A 25,299-nucleotide genomic window follows, 5' to 3' on the forward strand; every position below is an offset into this window, starting at 1 on the left:
CCTGCCTTCTCACTCCTGGTCTCCAGCTCCCAGCCCACTCCTTTGTCTTTCCATCTAGCTAATCTCCATCCACCAAAATCCACCAAGAGGATTTAAGAAGGACAAACCAACAAATAATTAAAATCCGACCACTGACATGACATCTGCTGCCATGGCATTGTTCACTATGCTTGCCTATTGTATCCCTTTCCCTGCACTCTGTCTGGCTTGTTTATTCAGATGCACCTTAGAGACTAACAGATATTTTGGAGCATAAGCTTTCGTGGACAAAGACCTGCTTTGTTGGATGCAATGCAACATTATGTTTGATGAAGTGGGTCTTTGCCCACGAAAGCTTATGTTTCAAAATATCTGTTAGTCTATAAGGTGCCACCGGACTTCTCATTGTTTTTGCAGATACAGACTCAGATGGCTACTTCTCTGATATTTATTCAGATGTGTACACTCTTTGGGGCAGGGTAATATCTACTCTGTGTCTGAACAACAACAGTTCTCAGCTGGCCCCTTGGCATGATAAATAATAACGGTAATAATAGAACAGCAGGTGAAACTTACTTTCCTGTCTGGTGACAGGTTCATAAGATAGGATGATGTCTTCCTGTCCTCCTGGTGAGAAAAAAAGAGAATAAATGAAAGCTGACAAGCACTGCTTCACAGATTAAAGATTTATGATTTGCTCCACAGAGAAGTCAGATAAGGGTCAGTATGCCTCTCCTGCGCTGCTATAACCTGAACAACTCCAAAGTTCCTCGCGTTTTCAGGACTGAGTTTCCCAGCATTTGCTTAACTTGGCCCTGCTGGCCTTTTGCCTTTTCAATATAAAACTGTGTTGCTGCTATGGCAATGAAACTTCTTTTACAGATTCATTAGCAACAGCTGTTCACAAGAATAGGGAAGGAATTCAACAGATAATTTGTTGCAAGGCAGCTTATTAAGAGGCCTCCTTAAATACCTCTGGAAGAATTTCCCTTCTGCTATGGTCCTTTTGTGTTGCTGCAGGCTATGCTTTGGGGCTGGCTAATTTACTCCAGATCCACATCACTTCCCCAATAGCCCACAATCAGGAGAGCATGAAATAGGTTGATAGCTGTCTTAGCCCTCTCAAGGGCACCACTTTGGGAGGGGAGTAGGCAACAGCTCTGTGGACCTGGACACCACTGGCTCTTTTTCCCATTTCCCTGGCTGTCAGGGAGTGAGGGGAAAGTACAAGGCTTGTGTACATGCTGCTCACGCCTGGCTGGTGAGGGGAGGGGGCAGAGGAGTGAGTCACACTAGCTGTGTTCTTTCTCTTGCTCCCTATCATTCTGGAGCCAAGGAAGAGGAACAAGTGTTGTCCTAGCAAGTAGAGGGAGGGATAGCTCAGTAGTTTGAGTATTAGCTTCCTAAACCCAGGGTAGCGCATTCAATCCTTGAGGAGGCCATTTAGGGATTGGGGCAAATAATGTCAGGGATGGTGCTTGGCCCTGCTGAGAGGGCAGGGGACTGGACTGGACTAGACAAGGGCCTTTCCAGGTTTAGGAGATGCATATTTTCATTACATAGAAAAATATGCAATTGCTGCTGCCCCCCTGTCCTCCCAGACTGGCACCTTGGCTCTCCCTCCAGGCTGGGAGCTTTGTGCTCCACCTTAGAGAGAAACAGCACAAGATTTTCTCCCCATTCATTGGTATATTTGGGTAACTACAACCAGCTTTGGTCATGCAAACCAAACTGTGGCAGGTAAGGCTAATGTGACATCATCACTAGGGACAATTTGTATGTTGGCACAATGACTCCTGACCACAGGGGCTTATACTGTGGGTGCTCCAGGGCTGGCACGCCCACATGAAAAATTAATGGGTGCAGAGCAGCCACTAGCAACCAAGCTCCCAACTTCTGCTTCCCTCCTCCCTGCATGCTGGTAGGCCCACTTACCAACTCCTCTTACGCCCTCCCACAGCTTCTGGAGCACAGCAAACAGCTGGTTCATGGTGTTCAGGAAGCCCTGGCAGGAAGGGGGAGGCGTAGGGACAGGTGACACTCAGGAGAGGAGGCAGGGGAGGTGGGGTGGGAGATAGGGTAGGAGGGAAAAGGCCAAGCAGAGGCAGGGGCTGGAGGTACAGGAGTGAACTGGAGGCAGAGGAAGAAAGAGGTGGACTGGGGTGCTCTTAGAGGAAGGGGTGTAGAGAGGATGGGGCCTGGAGGGGGATCAAGGCAGTTGAGGGCAGGGTATGGAGGCTCGGGCATGCAAGCTGGAGGAGAAGTCATTGCCTATGCTCCTGATTATGTGTAAAGCCCATACATTCATGGCCAGATTCTGCTTGGCTCTGTATCTGGCTGAGGTATTTCTATGACCTCTCCTATTAGCAAAGCATCTGAACACCACCATCTTCAACATATTTATTCACACGCCCTCCTGTGGGGTAGGGAAGTGATGTCACCTTCACTTTATGGCTGGGGAACAGGTGCATAGAAAGACATACCCAAGGTCAAACAAGAAGTCTGTGGCAGAGCAAGGAGTAGAGGCAGTGACTCCAAATAGGCAGGCTAGCCACCTAACTGCTGGGCCTTTCCTCTAAAGAGGGGATACAAACCTCTTGAATTTGTAAGTGCCAGGCACAATCCTGATTTGCTCTCTGAGGCCCCAGTCCACCAAAGCTGTGAAGTTTGTGCTTAAATTTGGGGCAAACTTCATTTTAATCCCAAAGTTACTATAATTCTGCACAAAATTAGTGTCCACCCCATTTTTAAGGTAGAAAATTGTGTAAATCAGAAATGCAAAATGGAGGTTATATAGAGATATATTTACACTAGCGGAAGGAATCCAGTGACTGCTTTGATTTCGTGCATTATTGATTTGTGGCTTCCTCATATTTTTGGGTCTTTGTCATGGATTGCACCCTACATTTGCGCCTTGGCAGGCTGAGAGGCATATATTGGACTGGGGCAGGTTTAAATGATGATTTCTCACTTTGTTTATAGTTTAGCCATGTCACAGCATCCACTTCCCTGAGCTGACAGGGATTTACTTTCATAAAACAATTAAGAGCTCAATTTAGAAATGGGCTAATAGTGAATTTGAAAAGGACTATTGATTTCCCAGAATAGGCACATCTTTCATCTGCCTCCATGCAAAGGGGCTGAGCTCCCTTCTGTTATGTTACATCAACAAATACAAGGAAGCTTGTGCCTTTGACAAGTAGCTTTGGAAAAAACAATAATTTTGACCTTGGCTGTTTTAACAGTTGTTTTAAAGTCACTGATGTGTCTTTAGGCCTAAAAATGCAGGTGCCTGACTCCTCTCCAGCCTAATTTCATTTTGGGTATAGAATTATAACCAATGAAAATAAGCAGCTACAGGGTTTATTGTCCATTTCACCCAAGGACTACTATTCATGTGTCCCTATGACAGAATTTTCAAAAACCTGCAATGGTGCTGAAATGTTATATATTATGTGAAATTCAGTAGGGCAGAGGGCTTTATTTACCATTTATCTCATCATCCACATTAACAGCATGGTGTCTTTTGTTGGCCCCATTCTTATGGAACATAATAGCAAATGACCAACTTTCCATAGTTTTTAGAACCCTCCCTTAAATATTAAGGCAGAATTATATCCCTGCTATAGAATTGTATAGGATGTTGTGTTTTATTAAAAAAACAATAGATGCAATTCTTTATTAAGCTAATTGTCATAGACTCCTATTCCATTTCTCAAGAACCCTATTGCTTCCATCATCTAAACTCTACAGGAGTTTTCTACTAAAGTCCTCATAAGTTGAATTTCATCCATTAAGAATAAAAGAGAAGTGAACAGTAACTTGAAGACATGTTCTTATAACTCACAGTTATAATTTATAACTCTGGAAATGGGGGCTACCCTCCGCTAGTAAGTCACAACTGGGTTTGAAGGAGTTGCCACTATCTATCTTTTTCAAAGGTAGAAGGCAGCGGGGGACCAAATATTTTTCTTTTGCAGCTTGGGGTCACAGTATGGCAAAGGCTGAGACCCACAACCACTGTTTTAATGGACCGTGGATGGGAGAGCTAAAAAGGAATTCAGTAGCAAGAAGGCAGACTGTGTTAATTAAATAACAATTAAGTAGTATTAAGCTGACAATTAAAATATAATTTAGCTTAAAAATCATGGTGAATTTTAATGTTAGTCAAAAGTGCTGGATTACTAGTTAAGGAACTCTCTACTTATTTTATTACTACAGCTACAAAATACACAGAGGGATGGGCTAAAACCGCCATATATCATTTGCACCCTTTCTAATTTTTGAACCTGCTCCTGGATATTTGGTTCCAAGTAAGAGCCAAAAACAGAGAGGGCCAGTTATGCAGTACTGGTCCATTTTAGGAACTATACAAATCACCTTAGTTAGACTTAACACAGTTTATATCATCTGCTTTATAGTCTTTTAAATCATGGTCTTGTTTTATTTATACAGTTTGCTTTACGTAGGCACTATCTGCCTCCAACAAAAATCCCTTCCACAGTGTCTATATTTACATAATAGTACAATGCTGGTAGTCAGCTGGTGACATTTTTCTACTGGGGAAGTTACAAGAAAAATTAGGCTTAGGGACCAAGTATAATCCATGTACAGATATCCACAGCTATGTGAGAATTAATGTGTATGCTGTTCTTGATCAGATATCTACACAGTCTTCAATAGCAAGACAAGGCACAGTGTGCTGGAGATAACATTATAGCTGTACTCTCTGTGGGGTGGTACCAGTCTAAATGGTATTATCCTTAACAATTAGGCTCACCTGATAATCAAAGAAGAATACTTTTACTTTGTTCTACCTATATAAGTCTCATAATGTTATTTACAGCCAGGTGACATACATAAAATGATCTGGTCCTTACCGATCATTTTCATGTGCATAAATGCTTCCTCTCCCCCTGCACAAGTTTTAAAGACATATTGCCTCCTCCATTAATTAGTGTAATTAGGCTAAACAGATTTAGTCAAAGCATGTGCAATTTCTGATGGCTGCTGTAAACAGCTGTTGAATTGTGTGTAAAAAAGGTATTACATTTCACAGCCATTTCAAAACTAAGAGATTAGTTCACATCTGAAATGAGTTCCTCCACAGTCAGTTTGAAAAAATCAAAATGGTTTGACTTATAGGACCCCTATGAAACTTCTTCAACTTTGAAACTGTGTTCAGTTAGACAGCTCAGAAACAGCTGGATGGATCCTAAGTACAATACTAAGTTGCTTCTAGACTTTATCTGCCATATTACTGCTTAGAGATTGGCTTTTATTTTGCAGAGTGGACCCAATTCTATTCTCAAATGTTAAATCAATAAGACTAGTAAGTAACTGAGGACAATTGGCTCTCACTCCTTTTTATTAGATTTCCAATTATGTTATATAAGCTGTCTATGGAACAAGTTAATTGTAAGACTGGTCAAAATTTTTTGTTTCATGCTGTTATTTGATAAAAAATTGGGGGTTTGCTTAAGTGAATTTTCTTGTGTGAAATGCATCTATGCTTTCCATGGAAAATTTCAGTTTTCTCATCAGAAGAACCAAACACTAAAAAATAAAATACTTTTGCTGAAAACAAAACTATTTTGGTATTCCATTTTTCCATAGAAACAAATATCATTTTTGACCCCTCTATCAACCACTCTAAAGAGTATTGCCCGGACAACATTGAGAAGACTTCATTGCTAAACTTTTACAATTGCAGAGATGATTTGGAATGGTTCTGAGAGTGACAGTAATGAACAATGCCTTTTTACTGATTACCCAACACGAGAAGCAAAAGTAAGAAAAATGGAAAGCAGTAGCCAGAATCCTACTAGAAAAATGCAGAGCAATTTGACTCAGACTGGGGGCACAATCGGTCCCGTTTGATAGTGAAAAATGTGAAAATCTTCCAGGAACTCCACTCCTCCTCTCAAGGCAAGTGCCACCTTTTTTTCTAAATCTCTCAGTTTTCTATACAGCAACTGACATAGTGATTGTGTCTGGGAAGTAGAATGTGGTGGGGCAGATGTCCCCATTCTGTTTCATTTGATTGGGAAACAGTCATGAATGGTTGTGCTTCAACAGATGAGGCACAAACAACAGTGCAGTAAATTGGGCTCTCCAGCAATTTTCCATTTGTTCCCCGTATACTTACACTTTTCAGCTCTGCTCCTTCCCCGCTTTCCCCTGCCCTCTTAGCAGTTTCATTTTACCAGCTGGCAGCTTGGTGCTTCTCACTGCATACTAGTAAAACAACGTGCACACGTGGCTTCTCAGGTTCCCACTGAAAGCACCATGACAATCCTATTGAGTAGCTTGTTTACAACATAGTTGGCTCCAAACATAGCTTAAGCAAAGGTCTAGTGATGGGGCTGTATCCCTCAGCTACTGACTCCAGTGGGAACAGCAAAACTATTTGTTGAGTGCAACCTTTTGTCCACTAGGAATTTGCTTTTCCCCTCAGCCAGCTTCTAGTTCTTTCGCTTACAAAAAAAGTTAGTAAGCAGGGAGGTGTGTGCTCACAGGACCAAACATTTTCTAGTTTAGATTATTAGTAAAATTTTCAGACGTGCCTGTGTAAATGATGAGCCAATCCCATTGACCCATCAGTCGTGGCTGTCCAAATCACTTAGATGCTTTTAAAAATGCAGCCCTCTGACAGTTTGTACTCCAATGGCACCTTAATTTCTTCTTCATCTACAGTGGACTCCTATGCCTTTTCTTTACCCTCCTTCTTTCTCCTCATGAGTACCAGCTCTGTGAAAATCAGGCCCTTTATGGTGTTTTAAAGTGGGCTCCCCAAATTATGTAAAACAGTTATTCTTCCTGATTTTGTATACTTTTCTATGGATTAGGCCCTTGACTAGAATGCACTTTGACTTGGCTACTTAACCAGAGTTGGTGTCCAAGAAGGGGAGGGAGCTGCTGCTAAAGGCCAAGAGTGGCAATGATTTGATACAGATTACTCTTGTTCCAGGTGCCATAAGTGATGGTCCTCTGTCTCCTATCAGTGTTGAATGTGCTGGAGCTTCACATACGAGCTGCTCTACAATGTGTCCTGAGGATACCTGGATAAATTTGCACTGGAATTCTTCAGATTGACGGTTGCCCTGGAAGATTTGGAGCCTCGAGAGGTTGTTGGCTACAGCTGAGACTATGGCAAGCTTGAGCAGCATGGGAAGTTCATGGCTAAACTACAGCGCAGCATATCTAGTCAGAGGAAGATAACCATTTGGATTCACTAGGAGCCCTGGTGAGTTGCTTCAGGGACATGAAGACATCAAGACAAGAAGATTAGCTTTTTGCACTGTTCTAACATCCCCACCTCCATTTATCTTTATTTTAAATGTCTCTGAATTATGTTCTGCACCTGTGCCACCTTGGGGATTGGCCTCATTTGGTTCCTGTATTGTAGGAAGTTAGGGCTTCTTCCACCCAAATCTGACAACTACTTCCCATTGCACAACAAAACTCTTGGGCCGGGCTTCTATCCTCCCTGCATCAGCGCAGGAGGTCAGAAGCACAGAGTGAAACACCACTAAAGTTCCTGCTAAAGGCTGTATTTATCATTCATCCCCCTGCCTTGATCACATGGGCAATGATTTGTTGGTACTGTGTCCTCTATACAACCCTTCCCATGCCTCCTTGTGACTGGTCTCTGTCTCCATAGCCGTAGTTTACTCAAAAGGTGTTTACAGAAGGCAGCTGAGGAACAGTGGGAGGAAGATCCTTTTGATGTTAGTGCAAGGACTCGAGAGCCAGGTTGGAATGGACTGAATTAGACACAGAAGAAAGTTTCCATGGCAGTGTGTGTTGCTGGTTTGCCATGACCGTTTAGTATCTGTATGCCAGTCATGCTGCAGAAGACACATCAGTGGTACCACCTGTGTGGCTCACTTCTAGAGTTTGGGTGTCAAAGATGCTAACCACCTAAGGCTGCATGGCTATGTCCCCAACTCTCATGTAAGCATATGGTGGTGCAGGGGTGAGCAAACTTTTTCTGTTGGGGCCCCATTTTTCATCCTTGCAATTAGCAGGCCTCACCCCCAACTCATCTAATGTAATTCAGACTGACAGAAATTTCAATTACTTTCATATGGAAAAAAACATAAAACCTTTGCATGTGTAAGAAGATAAGTCTGTAGAATGTAAACACTTTATTAGTTGGTATATAAATGTGACTGCACCTGCACAAACACAGTAACGTATTTCAACATTTTTAATGAGAAAGATGAACCTGAGACCCAGCAGCCGATTGTGCTGTGCCCCCCTCTTACAAAATGTCTTTCCCCCGAGGGGTCTACCCCCCAACTTTGCTCACCCCTCTGATAGTGAATTATTAGCACATGGCCACAACCCCCTCAATTGCAAGGTCAGTTGCCGTTAGCAGCCTGTCAGGATTGTTTCCTCTACTATTCGATAGCAAAACTGTCACCACAGAGGGCTGAAAACACTCCCCTCATCACCACAGATGTTGGAAAGACCAGCACCAAACCTGTCATTGGTGGGTGACACAAGCCAACATTATGCTGTTTGGTTGCCTTCAGGGCAAGGCGGGTTCTACCCAGGACAGAGGGGAACTGTAATTCTGCAGAAAATATCTGCATAGTCTGTAGTCCTCCAACCTCCTTCTCCCCATTAATCATCACACACACTGTCTGCTCCTCTATTCCATCCCTAAATCTGGATGTATCACAAGCAGCCACACAGCCCACTATGAGCTAGTTAACTAGCCTGGCCAATGAGGCAATTTTGGAAATACATTATATGCACCAGCACCTGAAGCCACAGCTTGAGTCCTGTCCATTTGCATCCAGGCACCTTCTGTGCATGCACACTCAACATGTTCAACTTCTCTAGGTACTCTGGGAAAGCCACAGGGCTGGGGATTTGTACTCAGGCAAATCTTTGAAAATTTAGTCCTAATGTATTTGCCCAAGGTCATGCAGAGTCTGGGATGGAAGTTGGAAAACAATCTGGTACTCTTGACTCCCAGCCTCGTGCCACCAATCCTTCCCAAATGCAGAACACAAGAAATATTAACCTGGATTTAAAGGGGATCTCCTGCAGTTTCAATGTGCTTACAATTTTCTTGTATATCTGGCTATTGCTTTTCAGGGAATCATTTTCACAAGAGAATAAAAACTAATCTTCTAATTTTGAATGGAGTAAAAAATCTACCTGGCTAAAACAAAGCAGGGTTTGTTGACATTAGCTGATTGCTACACACTAAATCAACTTTAGTAACTACATGGTATAAAGCCATTGATTATCTTAATGTATACAGGTACTTAACCCAAGACAGGTGCTCTGTGATTGGCGAACAACTGCATATACTGAGCAAATGGCTCGATGCCACCAAACAGAGATTTGGAAGGTAACCTAGCCTTTTGGTTATCTGTTCTCATAATCATATCATATTTTAATTACTCATTTAGCACTTTTTTCACCATTTTATAGAAAATGTTTTACATTGCCTCATCAGTATCATTAATACCAACAGGGCTATTGAAGTCTTGATCCCACAATCTGATTCATGCAAATGGACTCCGTGCCCATTATTCCATGGGACTCTGGCACACTGTAGTGATCCTTCTCTATGGTTAAAGTTGCATGATCATGGTCTCCATTTGTAAGAAATCTTTGAGATTCACGGTAAAGTTCTCAAAGGCCTAAGGCCCACCCTATCTTTCTGAAGGTGCAATCTGCACTCATGAAATTGGCACCTACAAAATGAACTACATCTTCAAATCAGCGAACTTGTACATTGATTCCTTCTTTGCAACTCAGGTGCAAAAGTGGTAGTGCAAATTGCAACTGCAGAAGCTGTGTTTTGCTGAATGTGAGTCTTGTGGAGTAGTTTCCCTCTTAAAAGACTTATCAAGAAACACCACAATAAAGCTGATCCATCACTGCCGAGATTAAATTACCTACTAGTATCCAAGAAATCTAGATTTTCCTAACCCTTCCCAAAGTCAGGGTTAGTTTTGTTTCCCAGAAAGCATTCAAATTAACAAAACCCATGCTCATTTGTTACAGTTCTCTTTTACAGTTTGGTTCCCCAAATAGGGTTAGAAATCTGTCTTTCAAGCCATTTGCTCCAATAATAATCATCTTTTTTAAAGTTACAAAGACCAGCAAGGAGAGAAAAGCAAAACAAAACAAGCAGTGCAACGTAAAGAGCCCCAAACGAAAGCAATAACTTACTGTAGCTACTTTCGCTATCGCTGGCATTGGAGGAAACATGTTCTGCAAGAACAGTACAGCAAATTAAAGAATATAACCAAGCACCACGAAGCAGCTGGAACTTAAAAGATTTGCCACATTCATGCAAAGGTGAGTGTTCAGAGTAGAAGTCAAATCAGTGCAGCAGCTCCATCTGAAAATCTCAGATAACTCAGACCATTAAGATGACAGCTTTATCTCATGGTATATTAAGAAAGAGATTACACAGCTGTGGCTAGTAAAGTCTTTGGCAGTGGCACTTCTCCACTTTGATGAACTGTATGAGGAGGCAGGGACATCCTAAACATCTGCATGCCAAAATATACTGCAGTCCATTCATCCTTGCCTAGACGTAAAGGCAATTATGCAAAGACCTGGACGTTCAGACAGATTATTCTTCATTGTGAATACTGTGTACAATTAATGCAGAGGAACTGTCGTCATAACACTGGTGCTCCTCATCCACCCTCTGTGCTACTCATTAGTCATTGTGCATGGAATCATAGTCAGGCTTGCCAAATAATGGGTTTTAATGTTTTCTTTTTATTTATTTAAAGCTCTCCATAAAGCAGTAACAACTGTCATGAAAATAACAGGGCTCGTTGGAACATTTTTCAGGCACTGCTACCACTTATCAAGATTAATGCCCTGAAGATCAGGGCTAGGGCATGGAGGATCTTTGTCAGATGCCCCCTATATGGAGCCATAGGAACATAGGAGAACAACAAGAAGTTTTGTGGCACCTTATAGACTAAAAAAGTGGTTCCTCAATTTCTTAGAGAGTGGGTGGCACACTCTCTCACTGTAATGTGTAGTATGTTGATTTCAGTGGGTTTTTCACCTTTAGTCCTTTTGGTATGATGTCCTTCTGTTTGCATTTGGAGAGGAAAAAGTCTATAGTCTATAAGGTGCCACAAGACTTCTTGTTGTTCTCGAAGCTACAGACTAACACGGCTACCTCTCTGATACTTGTCACCATGCAAGGAACATAGGAGTTACTATCAGGATGCTGACCTGTGGCTCAACTAGTTCAGTGTCCTGTCTCCAGTACTGGCTGCTACAGAGAAAAGTGCAAGAAGTCCCATAATAACATGCCTGCCCCCCACCCCCAACCTCAACACTGTTTTCCAGAAATATCTTGCCTGCCTGGACCAAGGGAAGGGAATTGTCTGGAAGAGTAAGGAGTGGTGAGGCTAGATTTACATGACTACAGTAAATTAATCTAAGTTATGAACTTCAGCTATGGGATTAGTGTATCTGGATTCAATGTAGTTTAGGAAGATTTACTGCAGTGTCTACATCATGCTGGGTCAATGGGGGAACAGTCTCCCCTTGACTTCCCTTACTCTTTTCATTTGGGGTATAGTACTAAGATTGACTGGAGAGCGATCTGCAGTCAATTTAGCAGGTCTTCACTAGGCCCACTCAATCGACCCCTCCAATGCAATGATCACTAGAGTGCAGATCTGGCTACAATGTAGTATAGAGGGGTGATTTATAAAGGGACAGCTGACAGGAATAATGTTTTTTCCTTGTGATTACAGGAACTCAATAAGGACATGAAGAACTTTGCACAGTCTCATCAGACGTGGGAGTCTGTGTTGTCTATGAACATCCAGGGCTTCTAATGTCAGATGCTCTTAGTCTTTTGGTCGTGAGTTCAGACATTCAGACATGGCACAGAAAATCCACTGTTGAGCACATGGAGGACCGCAGCCAATTGGAACCTCTTGTCCACTTGCAGCTGGACCACACCCCTCCCAGCTACATTTAAGAGGTTGTGATAGTGTATGCTTTTTGTTCTGCTAATGCTCATTTACTGAGGCAGAAGGACAAGGGAGAGAGATGAGTCCCTACCTCAAAACTTGTAAAAAGTTAATACAGACCCCTATCAGGGACTCAATTTCATCCTCAGTTCAAAACAACACCCTGGCTCACTGTTGGGGGTGGAGGATGTGAAAGTGAACCATTGCCCTGGAGCCCGGCATTTCAAAGGGGCTCAGTGGAGTGGCACTGCAGGAACATAGGGGGAATAGAGAAAATTAAAAAACATTAATGAAAAACCTTGCGTTTAGGGTTTAGCAAAAGGCTAATTTTTATACAACTTATATTTGGAGAAAAATTTATCATGATGATTCTCTCTTTTAAACATATGTGCAGCTCTGAAGAAGTAATAGTTGCAGTAGTTAAGATATATATATATATAACATTATATATATATAAAATGTTGATTTAATATATGGGAAATTGTACTGAGGCGAAAGGGATCTACAGCTGAGCTGGTAGTTGAAAACTGGCTTCAGTAATAAAAGTGGAGAAAGTTAGCAAATAATTTGCAATCACAGTAAAAGGGTATATTGAGGAGACGTCTTTTCTTGGGCAGAGGTATTAAATTGGGCTTTATCTAATGAAATCTAACTCATTTGCTCAATGCAGCCAAGGCACTACATGCATTGCTATCATGCTTTCCTTCAGGCTTTCAGTCATTGCAAAGTCAAAATTCTGATGACAATGACATTTGTCGCAAATCACCCAAAAAACTAGCGTTGTGTAACTCTCTCTCGTGTTCAAGAGATAAAGTTTTCATCTTAAAAGGGAAAGCCAACCATTATAGCACTAACATGTTAATTAAAAAACTCCAGGTATTTAATAATCTCTTAAAATGTGTGTATGACCGTGCACTTTGTAATCAACAGCACATAAAAATAGGTGATGCAGTGGTAACATTCACATACATTATGTCTCAATTAATCAGTGCCTTAAGAAAAAGAATAAGCATTGAAGGAAGAAAACAGCCAATACACATGTAAGTACTATTATGCTGGACTCATTCAGAGCTGGATACAGCATACTAATGTTGCTAAGTATATGGATTTCATTTGCAAATAATTTATTTCACACTAAGCAATTCTCCAGAGATAAGTTTCAGGAAACACATTATTTTTGAAGCATCAGCTGACAAAATGCTGCATACTCTATAATACCAACACCTGAGGCAGGATCAGCGCAAACCAGAAAAAGAAATTGATCAAGTGTAGTGACAAAGGATAGGTTGCTAATGGTGACACAGGTCTAAAATTCGTTATGGAGAAGGTTATGTCCTTTTTGCCTGCAAACAGTTTCTTCCATTAACACCAAGGTTCTAATCTACAGTCTTGCAAGTAACAAACACTCCCAAGCAAAAAGCTGAGAACACAGTAGCAGCAGCATAAAATAATTTTCTATTGATCTTCTCAAGATGTTTAACTTTCCCTTCATATCAAAATGGCTATTGCTCAAAGGCACATTCTAAGCAGCAGTAAAAGTTCTAGGTATGCTACTGTCTATAGAACGGCTACAATGGGAACAAAAACATACTGTTAGAAACAAAAGGTATTATTACATCAGAAGTAAAGTGCCTGTTTGATATGCTGTATGTTATTTAATATTGTCATGCAGAACAAAACAATTATTGAAACATTTTTGGTACATTCACATCTGGGTAACAAATAAAATTCTATCTTGTGCATGCTGGGAATGAAAGGTCTTCAGAGAAGGAACAAAAGCCAAAACAAAAACAGAACACAAAAAAAAAAAAAGTTGAAGTGACCATTCCTGGGAACTTACTCAGAGTCTTTGTTCCATAACCGTCGTCACCTAATCCGGGGATGTCCTGCACGGAAGTCCCCAGAGAGAGCAATGAGAAAGGAAGAACAGCCGCAGAAGAGGAAGGAAGAAGTCAGTGGAGTTGAAATGGATACTACCATGACTGACCATGCAGATGGAGCAATCTGGATCCTTGCTTTATCTTTTTTGAAATAACTTTAAACCCATATTCCACAGTAACATGCCCAATAAAACAGACAGTGACCATTATGCACTCCCTGCTCCTATAGTTAAAAAACCTCCAGAAAACAAAAACAAAAAATAACCAAAATGCACAAGCAATCCTTAGAGGATCAATTTGCCAGAAAAGAATATTAAAGTGGGGGGGGGGAAGGGAATCTAAATTTCTTCTGGCATTACACTGGCATATACATTACATTATTCTGAGTACTCAGAATATATACCAGACATGCAATGAGTGACCAGACTCTATACTTAAAATTGAAAGCAAACTGATGAGAAATAGAGTCACTAAGTGTGGCTTTTAATTCAAGATTAAAGCATTCCACAAAGTGATCAATGGTAATCAACAAGGATATTAGAGCCATCTAGATTGCAATAGACACAATGATACTGTTTTTTTGCGGGGAGGGGTTAAACAAATATTAAATTAATGTATTAAGAGAAATTGATTTTGCATCAGTTTGGACTAGCTCTGGCTTTGAACATTTTATCCAGGAAAGAACTGGATTTAAAAAAAAACACAACAAAAATAGTCAGCAAAATTTATGAAAAAGGGAAGAAAGTTATACACTCAACTTTTCCAATCACAAGGCAAGGTCACTGCTTTGTTTTTCTCTGAAAAGGATATTTCAAGGGAAGATAGTATCAGCTGGATCCAGACTGCAATCATACATTGGTCACAGTAGTAATACCTCACCTGCCTGCCTTTGCTATTTTGTTTGCCTATATGTGTAGGGTTCTGGTGTCATGCGTGTCACCCATTTTTGTGCTGCATGTGACATCATCTCCAACAGGTTACTTACGTTCTGGATCACTTGTTTCCTGCTCACTCTGCTCCTTGCTCTTGTAGAATGGGAATTTTCGTGAAAAGATGAAGTTCTTTTTACGCTTGTCATTGAATGACTGTGAAGGAGAAAAGGCATGGGGCAAAAACAGGGACGTCTAATTGTTGTCACACTCATGCTGACAAAACAACTAGTTTGTAAAAGTGGAGGGAACTGTAGTGACTCAAACCAGTCAAAACCAAGTGGCTGCAAAGAATTAGAAATTATTTTCAACAGGGACTGCAGTTTAAAGGCCATAGTGTCTTGAAGACTCATCAGTTTTATTATAGGTGGCCTCAGATCACAAATTGCAGATCCAGATTTTGAAACTCCAAAGCCTGGGGTTGTTCCAAAAGAGGGTTTTCATTCAGCCCATTATGATAGGACCATTTACAACATTTGGATCTACAAATGACCATGGATTCTGATTTCTTCTCTTCCTCCTTCTCCCAATTCAAATTCAAAGGTGCTTGGATCTGGAGTTTTGGTTCAGTCCTCTGAGGTTTTAGTTCAGCCAGGGCATGTCATCTGAGAAGTGCTGAGCACCTCTCACTCAAACTAAAGTCAATGGCAATTGCAGTTGGCTCAGTGTGTCTCAAGGTAAGACCACTGATCTTTAGTCATTGTACAGGGATTGAAGGGATCCATGGAATCACTTCCAGCAGACAGGCAAGTTCAATTCTGTCACAATTAAAAATACTTATTTATTTTTGGCAGCTGTTCCCAGTTCTATAGTAAAAGTTTTATTTTTCCCCCTTCATTTTGAAATTAGGTACAATTCAAAGATGTGCCAAGTAATTGAAGGGGCAATACTTTATTTTAGTTCGTACCCCAGTCATTCATTAGAGTTGGCACATGTATTTCAGTTTTATATAACCTAGTAATTGAAATCTGCTACTGGACGGTATTTCTTAGCCAATTCAGCTACATATCCTGCCATATTTTCAAAGTTAATACTTGGGTGAATGGGCAGTTTGTGTGAAAAAGGTATTAGTTTTGTTGGCAGCTGTAAGGCTTCATCACATAATATTAATGACAGCAGGATACAGGCATTAGGCATTCAGAGACAATTTTTCTCATCCTACTGAAACAAATAATCAAAATTTTGGACTGTTTGCATAAACAAGAAAATGAGGATTTGGTTATAACTATACAATTAAATAAATGTAGGTGCTGATAATATAATTTGTTGACACCGTAGCAGGAGTTCTAGAATATAACAGATTTCTAAACGAAAGAAATCAAAATGTTAATCTATGAAAAGTTATTTTACTTGTGTCACCAAAGTTTCATGCCACTTTTACATTTTAAGCATATTAAAATTTTAGTAATGAAAAACAAAAGAAAAAATATACATGTAAAATAAATGATCCATGAATGTCTTTCAGTGTGCAAACATTCAACTTGAAATTAATGTACATATCATGCACAAGTAATACAGATAGCATGCAAATTTTAAACAATGCAAACAAGAAACAAAGCCAGAGACTAAAAATACAGACATGACAGATTAAAGTAATTTGTGGTTGAAAATGAGTATGACATGCAAAATACATCAATTAAATGGACTGCAGGGCAGAATGGAAATTAAAATGTGTTTTCTGTGATCACTTCTTTTCTTTCCAAATCAAGGAATGTAATAAACATTTCCTGGGTTATGAAAATGTTGTTTGTCATGATTAATTCAAGTTTGACATAATAAGATACAAGGATCACACTTTTAAAGGAAAAATTATATATGACATAATACTTCAAAAGCCAAGGTGTTCTGAAATTACAGTCATTTCATTACTAAATGCCTTTTCATTTTGGAATTAAAGAGAAGGTTATCAAATTGGTACATAAACATCCTATGTTTCATAGAAATATTAAGATGAATCACCATCTAATTCACATTTTAAATGAGCTCTTTATGAAATTATTCCCCTCAAGCAACCTATAGCAAAAAGTGCAACAAGTACATTTCAACCAGAAAAATGCTGTCTTTTTATTTCTTATGCAATACAGCACTGGGCGGCAAGAATATCATTCTTCTTCACATATTTGATTATTGGAAAAGACTGTTTTTTCATAGAGAAAGAAAGCATGTTGTTCACAAATTTCCTGGTTTAAAATTCCCACTGAGAGATAGTAATTAGGCACAAACCTTGCTTTCCGGCTCCAAGAAAAGACACCAGTATAAAACTGTGCTATCCTTTCTTCCTTAACTAAATATCCATGATATGTCCACTTGCATAGTAACTGTTTTGGATTTAATACTTTCCATGTTGTGACAGATATTCAAATAACTGTTGCAGGACAATAGTATGGGGTTTTTTTGACCCTGAAGAATTTTCCTGATTTTTCATGTAACTAATATTTCTATAATGATTGGCTACATCTGCATGGGCAGCTTCTATTTACAGAGGTCACTGTCAACAGAGAAACTCCTGCAAAACTTCTGTCAACAGATAAGCTGTGGCCACAGTTGGCCAAAACTTCGAAATGGCCATGCTAATGCCCAAATCAAAGAATACTAATGAGATGCTGAATTGAATATTGAGTGCCTCATTAGCGTTCACATGCTTCTGGCCACAGCGCTTCGAAAGTGCTGCTTTCGAACACGCTTGGCTCGGCACGGCTACAAGAGGGTCCTTTTGGAAAGAACCCTGAACATTTTGAAATCCCTTTATCCCCCTCAGATGAGGGGAATAAGGTGATTTCAAAATGTGTGGGGTCCTTTTGAAAAGGACCCCTGTGTAGCTGCGCCGAGCCGCAAGTGTTCGAAAGTGGCGCTTTCGAAGCTATGCGGCCGGAAGCAAGCAAATGCTAATGAGGCACTGAATATTCAATTCAGCACCTCATTAGTATTCTTTGATTTGGCTGTTAGCATGGCCATTTCGAAGTTTTGGCCAAGTGTGGCCACAGCCATTGTGTCTACACACAAAAGCAGACTGAAAGAGCAATCCACTCTTGACAAAGAGCAGCCAGACTGCCCTGCCCTCTCTTTACAGAACGGCTGACCAGAAGCTCTGCAAACAGGGTTATCTGGGGAACCAGAGTCCCACCATGTCAACCGAAGTGTCTAAATGGGCACTCCTTTGCCAAAATACTGTTGACAGAGGTGCTATACCTGATCAGGGAGAGGTATAATGTAGCTGGCTGAATAGATGAGTTTTGTCAACAAACTCTCAACAGAGCGCTTTAACTGTCTAGACGCCCAGCAAGTTTTGTTGATAGAAGCTGATTGTGTAGATGCAGCCAATGTGTTTTCTCTATAAGGAAGAGCAAAACACATTATTTACAAATTATCTTAGCATATTCATGAAAGCTAAACAAGACATCTAATTTTGTAACTAAGTAAGTAACTTAAAAGTAAGTCATAAACATCAAAATACAGATTGAAGAAAGAGATCATCCTGTTTGAAAAAAATCCCTTCCCAGTACTCAGATAAAATCACTTCTGAATTCAAGTGTCTTTGCTTGTAAGTTTGATTCTGTATTCTCTGTAATGCATCTGTACTGTACTGGTACAAGAAACATGGTCTTGATGGAGTTTATCTTCTGGATCTTTCTCAGGATAGTTTTGTAGATGGGAAAGACCGTCTTTAAAAGAGATTCCTGAAAAGCTATGTGATGTCCTAGCACATTCAAAGTGCTCTAGTCAGCTATTTCATTCAACCACACTCATAGCTCCCACAGCACTGAAAAGTCACATTGGTACCAGGAAGTGGCTTTTAGAGGTGGAACATATAATCAATGTCATATTTTCCCACCAAGCTATAACAATGGTGTGCCTTTACTGGACAATCTGAAACTGCTCTGCAAACATTAAGTCTCAGGAAATATGTCAGAAAAGGGAGCATTTTAGAGCATCCAGTCCAGGCTCTGGGAGACAAAGATTCAATTTTTTGAGCAACATCATTTTACTAACATAATGGCTACATCAAAACTAGAGGCTTTTCCCAGCAAAACTGAGCTTGTGTTGGGAAAAACCAGTGTCCACAACGAAAAATGTGCTTTGTAAATAGTTTGTCAACAAAAACCCAGCACATCCTTTGGCAGAGTTATACCTCTTCTTGCTGAGATATAATGACTCTGTCAACAAAACAGCCATGCAGATGCTCTGGGACCCTTTTGTTGACAGCCAGGGCTTCTGGTTCACCGGGCAGTCCTGTTTGCAGAGCTTCCGGTCAGCTGCTCTGTCAAGAGAGGGCTGGCAGTTTGGCTGCTCTCTGTCGACAGAGCAGATTGCTCTTTCAATCTGCTTTTATGTCTAGATGCAATCTGTCAACAGAAGTTTTGCTGGGAAATCCCTTCTGACAGTCACTTCTGTCAACAGTGGCTTCTCGTGTAGACGCAGCCAATACAAAAGTATAAACCAAACCTAAAACTGAATTTTGGGGTAGAACAGGCTAAGATAAGTGTAGCAGCCTGGTTGTCTTGTGTACCTAGAGATTTGGATACTTGGAACATAATGTACACGAAACTTCTGTACAAAACTTCTGTTCAAAACCAATTAAAAAAGAAAAGCCTTCTTGATGTTCCATTTTGCCAGATGAGGGTAAATTTTGTTTAATATTTAGACATGCATATTTTTGTTTCTGTTTTGAACATTTCTAAATATCTATATGAATATTTGTTTAGTCACAAACCAACTGTTAAGACATTTACTGCCACTTTTTGTCAAGGAAACCTATTTTTAATCCCTAATAAAATAGAACATTCACAAAAATCATTCAAGATCTACAGGCTAATTAAATCATGACTAATAAGAAACATAGGTTTTTAGAGGACTAATCTTGCCAGACAACTTGTTTACAAATTTCAACTAATTTACAAAATGAGTGAATGAAGTCACTGCAGCAGGTGGTGGGTATTTAGATTTCAGCATGTGCTTTAGCATCTCGCTATAATTCGCTCATTGGTTTAGATGTGAATACTGCCTTACAGAGTGAAAGTTGGCAGAAGACTCAAAAAGAAAGTGTAGCAATTGAGGGCAAAGTATCAAACTGGAGGTAGTGTTCCTTTAGATTTTACTGGGATGGGTGGTGTTATCATTATTTGTTATTGGTATTATGAGTAGCTCCTAGGAGAGAGTGCCCCATTTTGCCAGGTGCTGAACAAACATAACAAAAAGACAGTTCCTGTCCTGAAGAGCTTAACATCTACATGTAAGACTATAGACAGCACATTATACATTACGGTAATTCCTCGATTTACGTACAGGTTGCGTCCTGGGCAACCTCTGTGTAAATCAAATATTGCATAAATTGAAGGGGGAGTTGTAGGAGCGGGCAGCTGAGGGAAGTGGAGAGGCAGCTTGGTTCTCCCAGCCAGGGGGCACACAGCCAGAAGAACCGGGGCTGCAAGCAGCTCTCTGTCAGGGACCACACCCTGACTTGGAAACCACTTCTGTCAGGGGCAGCAGCCACGAGTCAGGCTGCCATCCCTGACAGGAGTGGTTTTTCCCCACTCCTGTCAGGGGCGGCAGCCTGATTCATGGCTGCCGCCCTTGACAGGAGCAGGAAACTGCTCCTGTTAGGGGCAGCAAAAGTCAGGTTGCTGCCCCTGACAGGAGCAGTTTGCCCACTCCTGTCGGGGTGGCCTTTGCGTTAACCCAAGACACGCACAACTTGATTGCATATATCTCCAGGTTTAATGCATATAGATTAGAGAAAGTGTTGAAGGAAAAAACACGTAGGCTACATCTACAGTAGTAGCATCTGTCTACAGAAGTTACTGTTGGAAGAGATGTTCTGACAAAACTTCTGTCAATAGATTGCATCTACACATAAAAATGGATTGATCTTTTGATCCACGCTGTCGACAAAAGGGCCCCTCTGATCATCTACATAGCTTTTTTATCGACAGCTTCTGTCGACAAAATGCATTTTGTGTGTAGTTGCTTTGAGAGTTTTGTCGACAAAACTCTCTAGTGTAGGTGTAGCCATTTAGAGTAATTCTAGCTACTCCAAGAATGACTGTAAGAGGGTCCAGGTTTCTGACTTCTATAGCAAAACAGGCAGTCCATTGATTTGATAGATCCTGAATTTTGTCTCAGCAGCACTGAAACATTTTTGCATCCACAGGTGAGATGTGGATTTTATGCATGAGGTGACAAACCTATTTATCAGAGGATATTTGGCTTGCTGCAATCATTTGAACTCTGCAGCTTAGGTGAAAGAACTCATCAGTGCTCTCCCTGCTGTTTGTGTCCACCAGCACTGGAGGTTCTGGTGGTCCTCCTACAAAATTCTGATGTTGGTTTTCTTCCATGAGATGTTCAACCTCTGAGTGCAGGCAGTGTCTTTGAAACTTTGAAGGATGGAGATGAAATACTGTCTACTAAGTTTAAAAACTTCTCTATTATTTTTTTTTAATTCTACCTGCCAGCAATCTGGTCTAATTTTGATTTAGGTGGAGCCCATCCTTCCTGTATAGTCTCCTCCTTTCCTAAAAGGTTCCCCAGTGCCTAAGAAAACTAAACCTTTCTTTCCCACACTAGTTTCTCATCCGTGCATTGAGACTCTGCAGTTCTGCCCATCTAACTGGCCCTGCAAGTGGAATTGGAAGCATCTCACAAAATGCTACCATAGAGATCCTGGACTCTGTGGGAGCACAAGCACCTGGTGGCCGGGCCTCACTCGCAAGGCAGAATGACCATACACTCCATCTTGGAATGCTATCATACAACAGCGGGAAGGTCTGAAGCCAGGCCAGGAGAAAGAAATCAGAAAGTTGACAAGTAGTTGGAGAGTCCCCAAAGAGAACATCCTGACAAGCAGATAGTAAGTCCCCAAAGAGAACGGCTGGAACAAGTAGCTGGAAGCCCCCCCAGAGAGAACATCTTGGTTGTGCAATATCAGAGGGTCCCGGGGGGAGGTTCAGAAAATGACCAAGGACAGAGGAAATCTGGTAACATGTTCTGACAGGCTGGGAGGATAGAAAGCCCAAATTAGGTAACAAATGCTTTAATTGGCCAGGTATTGAACCCCCAAGTAAGAAACAGTATAAAAGGTGATTTAGCAGGAATAAGGGTCGGGCTCCTGGACACCAGGCGGAGGCTAGCAAATTCCAGTCCAGACAGCAGACCCCAGCCTGATCACCCGGATGTCATCACCACGAAAGGTCCCAACCAAGCCGTATCTCTGACTTGAAGGGCCGCTGTAACGTACTTGTTGGTGAGATGTGGGAGCATTGGATGTTATTGGTAAGTCACATGTAATTGTATACAGCTATATGTAACCTAGTGTTTAGCCTATGCCAAATAAATAAATAAATAAATATATAAGACAAGTGTTAAGTAATTGTAGTTACGAATAAATGAATCAATCACTATTGGTAAATACCACTAGCTGGACTAGCTGGGTCTGTATAGAGAATTATTGGGACTTTGAACAGCCACAGGGCATTGTGGTGTTCACAATCAGAGTGTTATTGTTCCTGGTACTCATAATACTGTGGAAACCTAGGTTTTAAAGTAGATACACTGAATCACATATTGCTGCTACACTGTATAAGGCTGCCATAAAGGTGGGGTGGTTGGTCCCGGGCCACCCGACTCCCCCCGCTGTATCAAACCCCACGCGCACCCATGGGACCCGGAGTAGGTCGGCACATCGTCAGACTTGAATCTCTTACCTAGCAACCTAAATTTGCTACCCACCCCCGACAGGACCTCTCTCCTACCATTCCCTATGTCACTGGAAAGATAGAAAAGAGGTCCTGAGGACAAATTTAGGCAGATAGGTAAGAGATTGAAGTAACATGACCACTGGCTTCTCCCCAGCACTATGCAGAAGCCTATTTAGATGTCTCAAGAAATGTGCTACCTTTGCATCTGGCAGGCAATTCATCTTGCATTTCTCCTGGTCATTGCAAACTCAGCTACCTATATTGCTAATAATCCAATCCCCCATTACTGTTACCTGTCTTTTCCTTGTAACTGGAGTTCCCTCATCCTGAAAGGCATCCTTAGTGCTAGAAGATATCATGACATCCTCTAGAAGAAGGGTCCCAATGATGGGATCATTTCCCAATGTTTCACCTTTATGTTCCCCATCCCTGACATCTTCATTCAACTCAGCAGCACAGAGCTTGTTCTGCCATGTCCTGGAAAGTCCAGTCTATGTACCTCTCTTGTCTTCCTTCAGCCACTCTGTTCTCCAGAGCCCATACTTGGTTTTTGAGAAACGTGAGCTCCTTGCACTGAATGTGAACATGCACGACCTGCCCACAAGATAATGACTTGGATAGCCCCCATTTTGTTATGTTTATTTATACAGGTATGCCACTCCATGGGATGCAATGCTGGTATAAGTATAGTTTATTTCTCAGAGAAGAACACCCTTTATACATGGCTTAAAACAAGATAGACTTTTTTAAGTTATGAAGAAAACTTTAAAGTTTTTAATTAAAAGAAAGCTCCAAAGGACAGAGTTTGAAAAAAAATGGATCTGTGGATAAGAAAGAAGAGTCATCTGGTTTTGTGACAGGAATGTTAGAAGGTTGTCATACAACACTCTCAGCACCAAATCCTGAGCATAAATTTCATAATGTCACATAGGCCTGGGCTTTCTCAAGTCACTCACTAAATTCAAAAGCAGCATTACATGTTCTTTAGCCACGGTGCCAGGATGACTAAACACAAGACAGTACTTGTGTGCTCAAACTCGCTATGGATATGCAAAGGGGTACATGCCTTGATCCTAAAGGGCATCATCTGTAGGGCTGTTGCAGAGATTTCTGGATTCACAGGAATGAATCAGACTCAGGAACTTTATTCTATGACTCTGGGTGCGGTGGTAACAGCTGCACTCACAGTACTCAGTAGACTGGGTGTGTTTGATAATAACAAAGGACAAGGCTGATTAAATTTGTGGATACCATTAAGTTGGGAGGTGTTACAAGATGGACAAAGAAATAAGAGAAAGGGAATTACAGGATCATTATGACTGGGAGATAACAAAATGGGGTACCTGAATGGAAAAAAAGCAAATAATTTATATAGGGAGAATAATCCAAGCCAGAAATAAATAAGCAGAGAGGAAAAACCTGGAACAGCAGATATGTGAGTTTGTGTGGGTCTATATAACAAAACCAGGACCAATGTTATTTTGGAATGCATACGCAAAGGAATCCGACATCACTGCGCAATAATGTGACTGTCCACCTCTGAACAGTTTTGGCGCCATTGTGCCTGATATGAAGTGTTTGGTCTGGGCACCACATTACCCAAGAGAGATTGAGAAACTGCAGGCAATTAAGTGGAATACAACACAAATTATTAGAGGGATGGAGAGGCTGATTTAAAAGAGAAGAGTTAAAAGCAAAGTCCTCTGATTCAGCAAATACTCAAGCACTTAATTTTACACAAGTGAAAATCCCAATACATTCAATAGAACTATTCATCCATATAAAATTACTCATGGTGTAGTACCAGGACCTAAATATCTATAAATCAGCTAAGTGACAACCAGCATAGGACAAGATCTTACAAGTGTCTGAAGGATGTGAACAATAAAGATGAAAAAAGGATTTATTCAGTATGGCAAACTGAACAAAGAGTCATGGGGTGAAACACAAAACAGGAAAATCTAGACTCAGAATATGGAAAAAGCTTCTTGATAGTGAAATCACTCAGAATGTGAAGCAGTTTCCCCAAAATGAGGCAGAGAAATCTAGAATCGCTTTGCACATTTTAAACAAATCTATTAGTAATGAATGCTGTGCAGAATAATGCTGCATTTGCAGGACATTGGTGGAAAGGAAACAACTAGATGACCTACTAGAAACTGGAACAGAAAAAGGCTTAAGATTCTGTAATCAATTATCCATCCATCCATCCATCCATCATGAGTTTAGGCTCCATTCCAGCTCGAGCTCGGTGTTCGACTGTTTAAATCTCTGCACTAAGGAATATGGCCACTGCATAGTTCTCTTGTTATGCTCTCTCATGCTACAAAATTTAATTGGCGTTATTAAAATTTGATTTTTGTTTAGGTAACATTGTACCAAGCTACTGAATAATTCACTTCCAGGGAAATAGCCAGATGTTTCTCTAGTGGTATTCCACACTAGGGTGCACCATGGAGCTGTCTTCCTCTAATTCCACAATTATGAGCAATGAGTCTGCTTTGGCACAAAGCACCAGCCATTAAATTTGTCTGCACATAAAGAGAAAGCATTGGCATGTCAATCACTTGTGCATGCTCATGGCACTACATATATCTTGCAGTATTGATTAGAAAATTTCTTTTAAGCTTAAATTTAATTTGGGTTTGGTCAGATGCTCTCCTAGCATTTTTTCATAATTCCCAATGATCAGAAACACTTTGATTTGCACTTGATCATTGATTGTTCTTTTGGCTTCCAAGTGAAGTTTATGGCATTGATTTCCATTACTGAATATTTTCAGTTAAGCCGATCCCTGGACAGCATGGCATTAGTCATGCATACTTTCACACAG

At 40.8% G+C, this 25,299-nt stretch overlaps 1 protein-coding gene across 7 annotated transcripts in view; it reads right to left on the bottom strand.

The window, feature by feature from the left end:
• DLG2 (discs large MAGUK scaffold protein 2) overlaps positions 1–25,299 on the bottom strand; it is a 1,656,639-nt gene that overhangs the window by 14,333 nt on the left and 1,617,007 nt on the right. For 5 of the 7 annotated variants that reach the window (XM_074983537.1, XM_074983550.1, XM_074983544.1 and 2 more), the window contains 2 exons: positions 13,804–13,849; positions 556–606 (listed from right to left, as the gene is read on the bottom strand). In XM_074983537.1, the coding sequence (XP_074839638.1) occupies positions 556–606; positions 13,804–13,849 (97 nt within the window). Of the gene's footprint in view, positions 1–555; positions 607–10,179; positions 10,222–13,803; positions 13,850–14,828; positions 14,929–25,299 lie in introns of all 7 variants that reach the window. The other 2 variants (XM_074983573.1, XM_074983582.1) reach the window with 2 other exon arrangements.

Source organism: Carettochelys insculpta, chromosome 1 (assembly GCF_033958435.1).
Source record: "Carettochelys insculpta isolate YL-2023 chromosome 1, ASM3395843v1, whole genome shotgun sequence".
Classification (NCBI taxonomy): domain Eukaryota; kingdom Metazoa; phylum Chordata; order Testudines; family Carettochelyidae; genus Carettochelys; species Carettochelys insculpta.